General features: G+C 37.1%; 1 protein-coding gene across 2 annotated transcripts in view; it reads right to left on the reverse strand.

The window, feature by feature from the left end:
- The window catches only part of DNMBP (dynamin binding protein), a 115924-nt gene that overhangs the window by 53527 nt on the left and 49821 nt on the right, over window positions 1-12576 (reverse strand). For both annotated transcript variants that reach the window (XM_031956246.1, XM_031956245.1), the window contains one exon: window positions 9684-11675. In XM_031956246.1, the coding sequence (XP_031812106.1) occupies window positions 9684-11675 (1992 nt within the window). The remainder of the gene's footprint in view (window positions 1-9683; window positions 11676-12576) is intronic.

Genomic DNA, 12576 nt, shown 5'->3' on the forward strand with positions numbered 1-12576 from the left:
GCAAGCCGAATCTACTTACAAGATAGGTGTTAAAGATTCAAGAGGAAGTTTAAAAGAACACAGAGATGTGTGGGGGTGCTAATAAACCTACTTGGTAGACTGACATGTCTATGAAAATAACCATTTTCAGCTTCAATACCCCAAACCTCTATTTTATATGCTAAGAACTGATAAAAATATATATATATATATAATGATAAAATATATATATAATGATAAATACAAATGGGAATCCAGAAGTATGCTAGATAGGTCTATAAAAAATCAAGAAAGAAGCTGACTAGGATAAGGATGTTGGAGAAAAGGGTTTCATCAGTATCTTCTAAGTTGTTCAGCAAAAGTAAAAAAAGAGTCATTTAATCAGAAATTAGCTAACAAAATAAAACCCATTCAAAATGAACATTAATCTTCTAAATTCTGTTTCTTAAAGAACTATTAAGACATAACTCTTCTAACACATTATAAATTAAAATCCTACTATTCATAGAAATACACATTGAAACTTAGAAAATTATATATTTGAAATGAATAGAGCAAATGCTGATATTAAAAAATATACAGGCAGGGCAGGACCAAGATGGCAGAACAGAGGTAGCAAAACATCCAAACTCTCTAACATTCCCCTTCAAACAATTTTAAAGTAATACTTCAAATTGAATTCGGAAGTAGCAGAGCCAACATAAGGTTGGGGTGAGACATTTTTCTAGCCTAAAACAATATAGGAACTCCACAGGAAAGATCTATAAAAATGGAGTAGGGGTTAGCCCAGAGCCCACGCAGGAACAATAATTGACAGAGATTACAGAGGACCTTTTACTGGCACTGGGTACAGGAGGTGGAAATATCTGACAATTCTATTGTCTATGGGCAGTTCTAGGTTATAATTCCAGGGTGAAGAGGAGGTGCAAGGATTAGTCACAAGGGAGCACAGACTCTACCCTATTGCCATCCAAGCAGAGATGAGCATTAGCACTTGTGGCTGCCTGGAAGCAGGGGCTCTTGCTGGATAAGGACCAGAGTATAAATCAAGACAGCAGTCCTTCAATGGACTCCCCACTATTTTAGATCCAGAAAGTAAAATAGGGATTGAAAGAATACACTGAGCACTTCCTTAAATAGGCCCCCAAATGAAAATTGCCAAGAATATTATAGCCAAATTCTAAAGCTCCCACGTCAAAAAGAAAATACTGCAAAAAAACCAGAAAGAAACAATTCAAAAATAATGGAGCCACAATCACAATCACATTAAGATTTAGCAGCTTCCATATTAAAGGACAAGAGGCTTTGGAATATGATATTCCTGAAGTCAAAGGAGCTAGGAGCACAACTAAGAATAACCTATCCAGCAAAACTAAGTTAATCTCTTGAAGGAGCAAGGGAGGGAAGGGAATGGATATTTAATGAAATAGAGGACTTTTAAAAGCAATCCTAATGAGAACACAAAGACGCAAAATGTGACATTCAAACACAAGACTTGAGAAGCACAAAATGGTAAATATGAAAGAGAAATCATACAAGATTTAAAGTTAAATTGTTGACATTTCTATATAAGAAAATACTTGTAACTCCTAAAACTTTTATCATTATTAGAGCAATTAGAAGGAGTCTATATAGAGAGAAAACATGAATGTATTGTTTTGGGATGTTCTCCAAAAAAAAAAAAAATCAAATAATGAGAAAAAGGGTACACTGAGAAAAGGGAGAAGGGAGAGGTTGAATGATAAAACTTTTCTCAGAATGCAAGGAAAAGCTTTTACAATGGGAAGAAAAAATGGAAATGAGGTGAGGGGAATGATTGGCAAGCATTGTTTGAACCTTACTCCCATTGAAAGTGATTCAAAGAGAAGAAATTATATATATTGGGTACAGAAATCTATCCAACTAAATAGGGAAGAGGGGAAGGTGAAGAAATAATAAAATGGAGGGAAGATTAAGAGTGGCAATGATGAGAAACAAAACAGAATTTTGAGAAGGGACAGAATAAAAAGAGGGAAAGGGGGAAAAGGAGAGAGAGACTCAGAGAAAAGGATAAACATAAGAAAATAAGATAGAGGAAAATACAGAGTACTCATAAATGAGAATAGAAATGAGATGAGCTCATTCATAAAAGGGAAACAAAGAGCAGAATGTATTAAAAACCAGATTCTAACAATATGTTGTCTGTAAGAAGCACAAGTGAAACAGAAAGACACACACAAAGTTTAAAAAGTGCTGAAGCATAATCTATTATGCTTAAAGTACCATAGATAATGATAATATTTTTAAAATTTTATAGCAACTTTCTCTGATAAAGACCCCATTTCTCAAATATATAATAAAAATAGGAGACATCAATTGATAAATGCTCAAAGGATATGAATGGAGCAGCTTTCAAAAGAAGAAATTAAAAATTATCTGTAGTCATATTAAAAAATGTTCTAAATAACTACTAATTAGAGAAATGCAAATTAAAACTCTAGGGTACTATCTCATACTTATCAGAAAGGACAAATGCCGAAGGGGATGTGGGAAAATAGGAACACTACTGAATTGGTGGTGGAGCCATGAACTGGTCCAACCATTGTAGAAAACAACTGTACCCATATGGTTATAAAATTCTGCCTATCATTTGACCCAACAATACCACTAACTAGATCTATATCCCAAAGAGATCAAAGAAACTGGAAAAAGATCAATGTTTACAAAATGTTTATAGCAGCTCTTTTAGTGGTGGCAAAGAATTGAAAATTGAAGGGATGCTCATCAATTAGGGAATGGCTGAACAAGTTGTAGCATATGATTGTACTGGTGTACTATTGTGCTAGTGAGGGGATAGTTTCAGAAAAAAAAATTAGGGAAAGACTATATGAATTGATGCAAAGTGAAGTGAGAAGAACCAGGAGATCATTGTGTACAGTACCACCATTATTGTAATGATGATTAATTGTGAAAGACCTGGCTACTCAGATCAATGCAATGATCCAAGACAATTTGAAAGAACTCATGATGAAAAAATGCTATCTGCCTCCTGAGAAAAAACTGATGAATGCTGAGTACAAAGTGAAGTATACCTTTCTCAATTTTTTATTTTCTTTTTTTTGTGATATGGTTAATGTGGAAATATGTTTTGAATGATTTTACATGTATAATTAACATCATTTTTTTTGCTTTCTCAGTGGGTGAGAAACAAAAGGGATCTTTTGATCCCTGAGGGGAGAGAGAATCTGAAGCTCAAAATTTAAAAAGGAAATAATGTTTTAAAAAATTATTTTATATACATGTGAATATATTTATGTGTATATACATATATATACTGTAGCACAGAGAAAGTATATTAATATTGGTAAAATTGGTAAAAACTATGAAAGAAGGAAGAAAACAAGCATTTATAAAGTATCTAATATGTGCTAGGCACAGTGCTAATAATAATAATCACATACAAAAATTATCTCATTTGATTCTCACAATGCTGTGAGATAGATGTTACTACTATCCCCATTTTATAGCTGCAGAAACAAAAAGAGACTAGCCCAGAGTCACACATCTAGGAAGTAGCTCTAGCCAAATTTAAACTCAAGTTTTCCTGAATCTAGACCTAAAACTCTACCCCCTATACTACCTTAATACCTTGGATAAATTTTGCTCTTATGTGAAATGGAAAAAAGATGATTGAAAACACACACACTCAAAACTCCACCAAACTTAAAAGGGAAATATGTGAGGACAAAGAGGAGAGGCATTTAAGAGGGTAGATAATACTGATCTTCCCTGGGAATACTGGAAAGCAAATAGTAACCAAAAAAACAAACTTCTTGATCTTCAAAGTGAGATGAAAAGGTGGGGAAGGGAGAGAAAAGATCTAGAATATAAGGGAATGCTATGTGAATGTTATAGAATATTATTATACTGTTGCTCTTTTGTCCTTTCTTCTCCAAGAAGACCATGACATCGGGGAGGTGACACCATGAAACACAAGTGAGCTGAATTTCAGTGAGGGAGGGCTGGGCAAGGTCACTGGCCTTGCTTTCCCCTCCAGAACCAACTAGGACCAGAGGCCAGAGAGAGATCAGGACTGGAGATGGCCCTGAAGGCCACTAAGTGTCAAAGGCCAGGCCCTCGTAACTTCTGCCCCAGCAAATTATACTGTAAGAAACCTCACTAGTTTGAATTAACTAGGAATAAAGTAAGCAGAACCAGAAAAAGAATTTAAATAAAACTGTAAAGAAAAACAACTACCTTTGATCAAAGCAATAACTAGCCATGGAAACATAACAAAGAATAAGAATTTATTACTGTCTCTCAATTATGATTTGAGAAGGTTCTTTGAAGCTAGATTCTGGTTCTAGTTTTATGGATAGAAATATCCATACAAATTACCACACTGTAACAGAAATCCCTCTAAAACATCATTCATTCAATTATTCAACAAGTATTTATTAAGCATTTATTATCTACCAGGCATTGTGTTAGGCACTAGAGATATAGAGGCCAAAAGAAAAAGAAAAAAAAAAAACCCTGTTTTCAAGGAACTTACACTTTATTAGGAAGACAACAGGCAGACATATATGTAAATACAAAATTAATATAAACTAAATAAAAGGTAGTTAAGAAGGGAGGGCACTAGCTACTGCAGAAATCGGGGAAGATTGGAGAAGGGAGGAGAGAGCACAAATTCAGAAAGATGGAAAATGGAATATGAGGAACAGAGAAATGGCGAAACTGGCTAAGCAACAGAATGCAAGAAAGGAACTAAGATCAATGAAGTCAAGTTCATGAAGGCCTTAAAGCCATCGATAAGTTTATATTTTTGGCCCAGAGGCAATAGGGGACCAATAAAGTTGGTTAAATAGGGGAATGAAAGAGTAGATCTGAGCTTTAATTAAGATCCAATCCATAGCTATGTGGTAGCCTGGAGTGGGAGAAGTTGAGGTTACTAATAGGATTGTGTGTATTTGTACTTAGCCTTCTTAGATTAATTCTGTACATATTCATTTATATATTTGTCTTTCCCATTAGGACATAAACTTCTTGGGAACAGGAATTTGTTCATTCTTTTTATTTGCATTTCCAGAACCTGATAGGAGATTAATAAATACTTATTGATTGGTGGGGAGAGGAGGCTTGAAGACAAAAAGGATATTTTGGTACAATTTAGGAAGTCTTTTGAGAACAGACAATAGTATACAAGTCATACAGCTTAACAATATGATCAAAATATAGGGGACAAAGTTAAATCAAAGCAAAGGTAATGCCCTAAAATACAGTGGGACACAAAGGAAGTACAGAGGTATGGAGGGGTCACAATGAGAACAAATAGATATCCCACTTTGAGGAAACCAATACATCAACTGTGTTTAAATTTTTTTCTATTCTATTCAAACTGTTTAAAATTTTCAGTAGAAATAATTTCCTGCCCCTTTTAAAAAAACTTCCTAAGACTGTTAGCAACTAGTCAGGTTACACATTTCCTAGAGTTAACGCAATTCTCTACAGATATTTCGGAGGAGTGAAAGGGAAGCCAAACTTGTTAAAAAAGAAAGAGGAGTAAATGGTTAACTGCAAGAGGACACTTTGGTGAGTGTACACTGGCCTGAGCTCTTTCACTCTTTCACCTTCCCAGGCAACCAATGGTATGAGTTAAGAGATGGGAGAAAACATAAAAAGAACCAAAAACAAGAAGACAGGCCTTCCCTGGCCAAATAATGGGATAAATTCATGAAATGCTTTTTGTAGCCAAAAAATGAATATCAAATTTTCATATTTAAATTGCAGCCTGGAGCTGCTGTTCAGAGTAAGCCAGAGTCAAGATGTGTTCTGCTATACTAGGGTGTTTAATAACAATCAAGGTTAGGGCATTAAAGTAACTTCATTAGGTAGTTTTATTTTTTTGAAAACCTTTCTATAGTTCTTTATGGAAGCCAATCCAATAAATATTCATTAATTATCAATTAGGTATTAATACAAAAACAAAAAACAGTCCCTGTCCTCAAAGAACTTCTATTCTTGTGGAAGGATATTATATACTTTTCTTTTTTTTTTTTTTTGGCAAGACAACTGGAGTTAACTGACTTGCCCAAGGGTCACACAACTAGGAAGTATAAAAGGCCACATTTGAACTCAGGTCTTCCTCCTGACTCTAGGACTGGTGCTCTATATCCACTGCTCCATCCAATTGCCCCAAAGGATATCTATATCTATATTATAGATATATATTAGTAGATTATATTATATAGATATCTAGCCATGTAGTGTTCTATTTGGTTTTCTATAGGTCTCTGGAATAGCTTTAGTTTCAACAAAGTAATTACCACAAGAATAGCCAGGTGTTAAAGTCCAAATTCTTTATTTTCTCCTTGCCCGGGGCACAGGCTAGTTTGGTCTCAGTGGAGGAAATGTAGGTGGCCAGGCCAGCCACCCTGGTGGTGTGAGATGGAGTGAATCTCTCTCCCTGGCTACAAGAGCTTGAGTTCCCAGCTCCCACTTCCTACTTCTCTCCTCTGAGTTTGATCCTGGCTGAGTTTCCAATCATTATATCACTAGGGAACCATTATTTGTGGTAAGATTAAATCAATCATACTAAACTAGAGAACTATTAATCACCATGCTAAACTAGATAACCATTGTATTATCAATTCCATTGAATTAGCACCTTGTAAGAATCCTTATTTCAAGTACAGAGTTCTGGCCCATAACATAGCCATTGCTCCATCCAGCTGCCCCAAAGGCTATCTATATCTATATAACTATATTAGTAGATTATGTTATATTATATATGATATTAAATATTATACATATATTAATACAGACATAAAATAATTATACACAGGACAATTTGGGGCTAGTCAGAATCTAGCTACCTAGGCATCAGGAAAGACTTCCCACAGAAGATAGCTTATAAGTGGAGCCTTTAAAGAAGCTAGGGGTTCTAAGTGGCAGAAAGGAAGAGGGAATATGTCCTAGATTAAAGGGAACCATCACATGTGCAAAGGGATGGAGATGGAAAAAAGGCAAGCTGAATTCAAAGAACAGCAAATATATCAGTTTGGCTGGAATGTAGTGTGGGAAGGAGAGTAATGTGAAATAAGAAATATCAAATGCCAGCTAGAGCCAAATTGTAAAAGCCTTTCTTTCAATACCAAGCTGAGGAATATGTCCGGAGGCACTAAGAAGTCACTGAAAGTGAGTGCCACAGCCAAGCAGCTAAATAATTTGCACAATTATTTTAAGTTATAATTTTCTAGAACAAATATAATTGAGTATGGAAGTATATGCTCTCTCCATTGTCCATACCTGGGAGGTAAATATAACCAACTGGTTTATGCTTCCCAACCTAAAATATTACCTGATATCAGCTACTAGTACTGTAGGACTCTTCTTGTCTATACCTACAGATCAACAAATAGCTTCTATTGGGTTTATTAGGAAATTCAACCTCAGTAAATGATGGCAAAGATCATTTTAGCAAGCAACTTTCTCATCTATAACCTGGTATGCAAAAGACCTACCCACCAGGAAGCATAATGGGTCTTGGCTCTCAGGCAAGATAGATATCTTCAGACAAATTATAAGTTTAATATTGCTAACTGTTTAAAACCTCATACTATGGCAGAAACTAGGCATTGACCCACACTTAACACCGTATACCAAGATAAGGTCAAAATAGGTTCATGACCTAGGCATAAAGAATGAGATTACAAATAAATTAGAGGAACACACGATAGTTTACCTCTCAGACCTGTGGAAGAGGAAGGAATTTATGACCCAAGAAGAACTAGAGATCATTACTGATCACAAAATAGAAAATTTTGATTATATCAAATTGAAAAGTTTTTGTACAAACAAAACTAATGCAGACAAGTTAGAAGGGAAGCAATAAACTGGGAAAACATTTTTACAGTCAAAGGTTCTGATAAAGGACTCATTTCCAAAATATATAGAGACTCTAATTTATAAAAAAACAAGCCATTCTCCAATTGATAAATGATCAAAGGATATGAACAGACAACTCTCAGACAAAGAAATTGAAACTATATCTAGCCTTATGAAAAGCTCCAAGTCATTATTAATCAGAGAAATGCAAATTAAGATAACTCTGAGATACCATTACACACCTGTCAGATTGGCTAGAATGACAGGGAAAAATAATGCAGAATGTTGGAGGGGATGTGGGAAAACAGGGACACTAATACATTGTACATTGGAATTGTGAATACATCCAACCATTCTGGAGAGCAATTTGGAACTATACTCAAAAAGTTATCAAACTGTGCATACCCTTTGATCCAGTAGTGTTACTACTGGGCTTATATCCCAAAGAGATCATAAAGAAGGGAAAGGGACCTGTATGTGCAAAAATGTTTGTGGCAGCCCTCTTTGTAGTGGCCAGAAACTGGAAACTGAGTGGATGCCCATCAATTGGAGAATGGCTGAATAAATTGTGGTGTATGAATATTATGGAATATTACTGTTCAGTAAGAAACAACCAAGAGGATGATTTCAGAAAGGCCTGGAGAGACTTACACGAACTGATGCTGAGTGAAATGAGCAAGACCAGGAGATCATTATATACTTCAACAATATTATATGATGAGCAATTCTGATGGACCTGGCCATCTTCAGCAATAAGATGAACCAAATCGTTCCAATAGAGCAGTTATAAACTGAACCAACTACGCCCAGCAAAAGAACTCTGGGAGATGACTAAGAACCATTACATCGAATTCTCAATCCCTATATTTTTGCCCGCCTGCATTTTTTATTTCTTTCACAGGCTAATTGTATACTATTTCAAAGTCCGATTCTTTTTGTACAGCAAAATAATGGTTTGGACATGTATACTTACTGTGTATTTAATTTATACTCTAATATATTTAACATGTATTGGTCGTCCTGCCATCTAAGGGAAGGGATGGGAGGAAGGAGGGGAAAAGTTGGAACAAAAGGTTTGGCAATTGTCAATGCTGAAAAATTACCCATGCATATAACTTGTAAATAAAAAGCTATTTTAAAAAATAGCATACTAGTTTACATAGTTTCTTATCAGTATGGTTAGTATGAATCACTTTTCAGGGCTGGATTATACCTGGATAGTCTTTTAAAATGGACTTTCTGAACCTGGAAAACAGAGTTAGACTGAACTATGGTGATCCTGTCACACATTTCTTTACTGACTTTGCAGTCAGATTGATAGAAGACATAATCAGAGTATTCTATCCTTAGGCACCATACATAGATCCTGCCATTTTTATGGAATTATCATTAATAAAGGGAGATTAGATTCCATGAAGGGCTAAATGAAGTCAGCCAACTACCAAGTCAAAGCTAATAAAAAGGACCCATTTACATAGTGGACAAAAAGCTTTTCTCAGAACAACCCTGTGGAAATGATAATAACCTGTGTATCAATATAATCCTTTAAAGTTTACCAAAAAAAAAAAAACAAAAACAAAAACAAAAAAAAACCCCACCAATTTCCTTACAAGGTTCTTCACTTTTATATGAGGAAACTGAGGCTGAAAGAGATTAAGTCACTTTCACAGGCTTCCCTAAGTAGAAGGGCAAGCTGAGAACAATTAAAGTTGTGTAAGACCCAGAAGTAAAACAGCAGAGTAACTCATCTCTGTAAATGAGAAATCAGAACATAGCCCTAACTTTTCACATGAATGTATCATGAAACAAGTACAATTCAATTCCATGTTACTGACCTCGAAGGTGTTGGAGTTCCATATTCAGCCTTTCAATGTGATAGTCACACAACTCCAGGTTCTCCAGTGTCCCTGCCCTCAGTGCTTCATCCTGCTTTTCTTCTAGCATCAGGTTCAGCTCTTCCCGAGTCCTGCTGAATTCCTCCAGGTCCTGCTCCATTTCCTGAATTCTGACGAGCAGAAAGGAACACTGGGAAGCTGGGTCCAGGGTTCTGTCCAGATAACTAGAGTTCTCTTTCTCTAACGTATCACAGTAATGATGATCAGGAGGATGGCCTTTGATTGATGCTGAATTCAACCTCTGTGGTGCCAAAGGAGGAAGAGGAGCTGGGCGGGAGGGCCTCATTGGTAGGGAGGGGGATTCTGATTTTGGGTTCTGGCCCGCCACCAAGTGTGGAGGGGTTGAGGCTGGAGCACACGGGCGGGGAGGGGGTGGTCTCAGGGCCTTCCGCCTTCCAGGTGGCTCTTGCTGAGTGGGAGAACCACGGACAATGTCCTTCTCAGAGCTAAAGTCCATGATGGAAAAGTGCCGGGATATTTTCTTGTCCAATTCTGCCTTGGATCCAGACAGGCTCTTCTCAAATTGTACCAATTGCTCAGTTAGTTTAGAATCCAGATCAGTGCTGCTTTCTCCCCACGCAAGGACTGATGCTGTAGTGACAGCTGCCTTGGCTAGCAGACTACTCTGGAACTCATCCCTTTTTGATATGCCGCTAAAGCTGGAGGAAGGCTCTCCCGTCTTATGCTGCTGCTCCTTAGTCCAGTCACTTTTATCATCAGGCTTAGAGCTTGGCTGGCTGGACTTTAATAGTCCAGAGCCCAAAGCTACAGAACTGCTCTGAAGAGTGCTCACAAGACCCCCAAGGGTTTGGGGCAGAGAACATCCTTTTGGGATTGATAAAGAAGAGCTACTCCTGTCCTTTGCTTCTGAAGGAAGAGTGTTAAAACATCCTTCTGAACTTGGGTGCCCGGTCTCTTCTGTACTGTGGAAACACTGGTTTTTCTGCTTTGGGGCCTGAGAAATAACTGAAGTTTGTGAGAAAATGCCATTGACTGATTTTGTGCAATCAGTTTCAAGAAGGCTTCTGTTAGGAGTCTCATCATGGCCCCTTTCTGGGATTCTTAGAAGCTCACCCATACTCTCCCTTTCCTGGAAAAGAATTTTATCTTCTTCACAATCTGAAGTCAGATGATTCAGAGACAAAATGGATGCTTCAGTACAAGTGGATTCCTTTCTATCATGTTCGTGAAGCTTGTTCTTTTTCTCATGGACTACAAAGGAGGTCTCCAGGTTGCTCAAAGAAGCTATGGAATTCTTACTCTGAAAGCTCTCCTGGGATATACCTATAGGTTCTCCCACTGTAGGACTAGGAAACAATTTTACAAATCTGTAAGGAAAGATGCCTGTCCTGCCCCTCAGTTTTCCTTCCAGCCAGCCATCTTCCAATGTCCTCAGAATCTGGATCCTGTCTCCCACCTCAAAATCCAGTTCTTTGGGCTCTAAGGCTTGGAATTTATAGAGAGCAATACCATAAGCTCCCAATTCATTTTCATCTTCTTCTGTCTTCTTTTTATGAGGTACATCTAACATACCATTAATGATGTATTCTGAGTTTTCTGTACTTACAGATTCATTCACTGTCCTCAAGGGTCCTAAAAGCTCCACAAAGCCTTCTGGGAAAATACCTCTTTGGCCGTCAAGTTCTCCTTCAAACCAGCCTGGTTCAGGTATGCCAATAATGGTGATTATATCCCCTTCTCTAAAATTCAATTCCTCATCCAGCTGAGCAGAAAGTCCCATCAGTGCCCGGGCTTGGCCCATTGAATATTCAGGCATGTGAAGTAGGGTATTCTGAGATTCCCACTGGTGGCTTCTGGAGGAAAGGCAAAGTTCTCGTACACATGATGATGGGAAAAAGCCCTTGGTGCCCCAGCAACTTCGACCTTCTTGCCAGCCAGAGATGGGAGGGCCATCCAGAATTACCAGGTCACCTAAAGCCAAAAGATGAAAATAGACTGAGGACAATGCTATAACAACCTTAGAGAGTATATCTTCAGTATGTTGACTAAATACAAAGGGAGCTTTGGGAATTTTAAACAATTGAATCTTCCAACATCTCCTTAATGACAATATCTTGGGAAATTTGTGTTTTTAATTATTTTAAAGGCAAAAATGCATTATGATGTAAAGATAAATGTAAGCAAAATACCTTTGATGGTGCAGTAACTAAATTCCTTGCAAAATGGCCCAGGGTAGGTCTCCTAATACAAAATTAAAACTTTTGGCAAGAAGATAGTTGTATCCAAACCTTGCCTTCTCGAAGGCCCTATCAAAGTATCCAATCCCTGGGGCAGCTTGGTATCTCAGCACTGAATAGAGCATTGGCCCAGGAGTTCACTAGGAATTCAAAACCAGCCTCAGAATTTAACACTTCCTAGCTGTTAAACTAATCACTTAATCTGGGCAAGTCACTTAACCCCAATTGCCTTCGAAAACAAAATAACCCCAATCCTAAATCAATCATAATGAAATATTATAAAACAATATATATAACAACTTCTACTCTCTTAAAAGCACTTTCCAATACATAGCATTATTTAATTTTCTTCTCACAGCAAGGGGTGAACAATGATTGCAAGAACTCCTATTTTATAGCTGAAAAAAATGAGGTGCAGACAGGCTCAGTGATTTGTCCTGGGTACATATCCAGTTATCGCTAATACTGGAATGGGCTCAAGTTTCCTAATTTCCAGTCAAGTAGAAAGGGAACAATATTTTGAACCTTTTTCAATCCCTGAGCTCCTAGCTAAATTTGTTATAACATACTTTTTGAGACAGGGACCAAAAGTTGTAGTCAAAAAGAACTGTAAATGCGTTGGTGGACTGAATAAA

This window comes from Sarcophilus harrisii, chromosome 2, assembly GCF_902635505.1.
Source record: "Sarcophilus harrisii chromosome 2, mSarHar1.11, whole genome shotgun sequence".
In the NCBI taxonomy this organism is placed as follows: domain Eukaryota; kingdom Metazoa; phylum Chordata; class Mammalia; order Dasyuromorphia; family Dasyuridae; genus Sarcophilus; species Sarcophilus harrisii.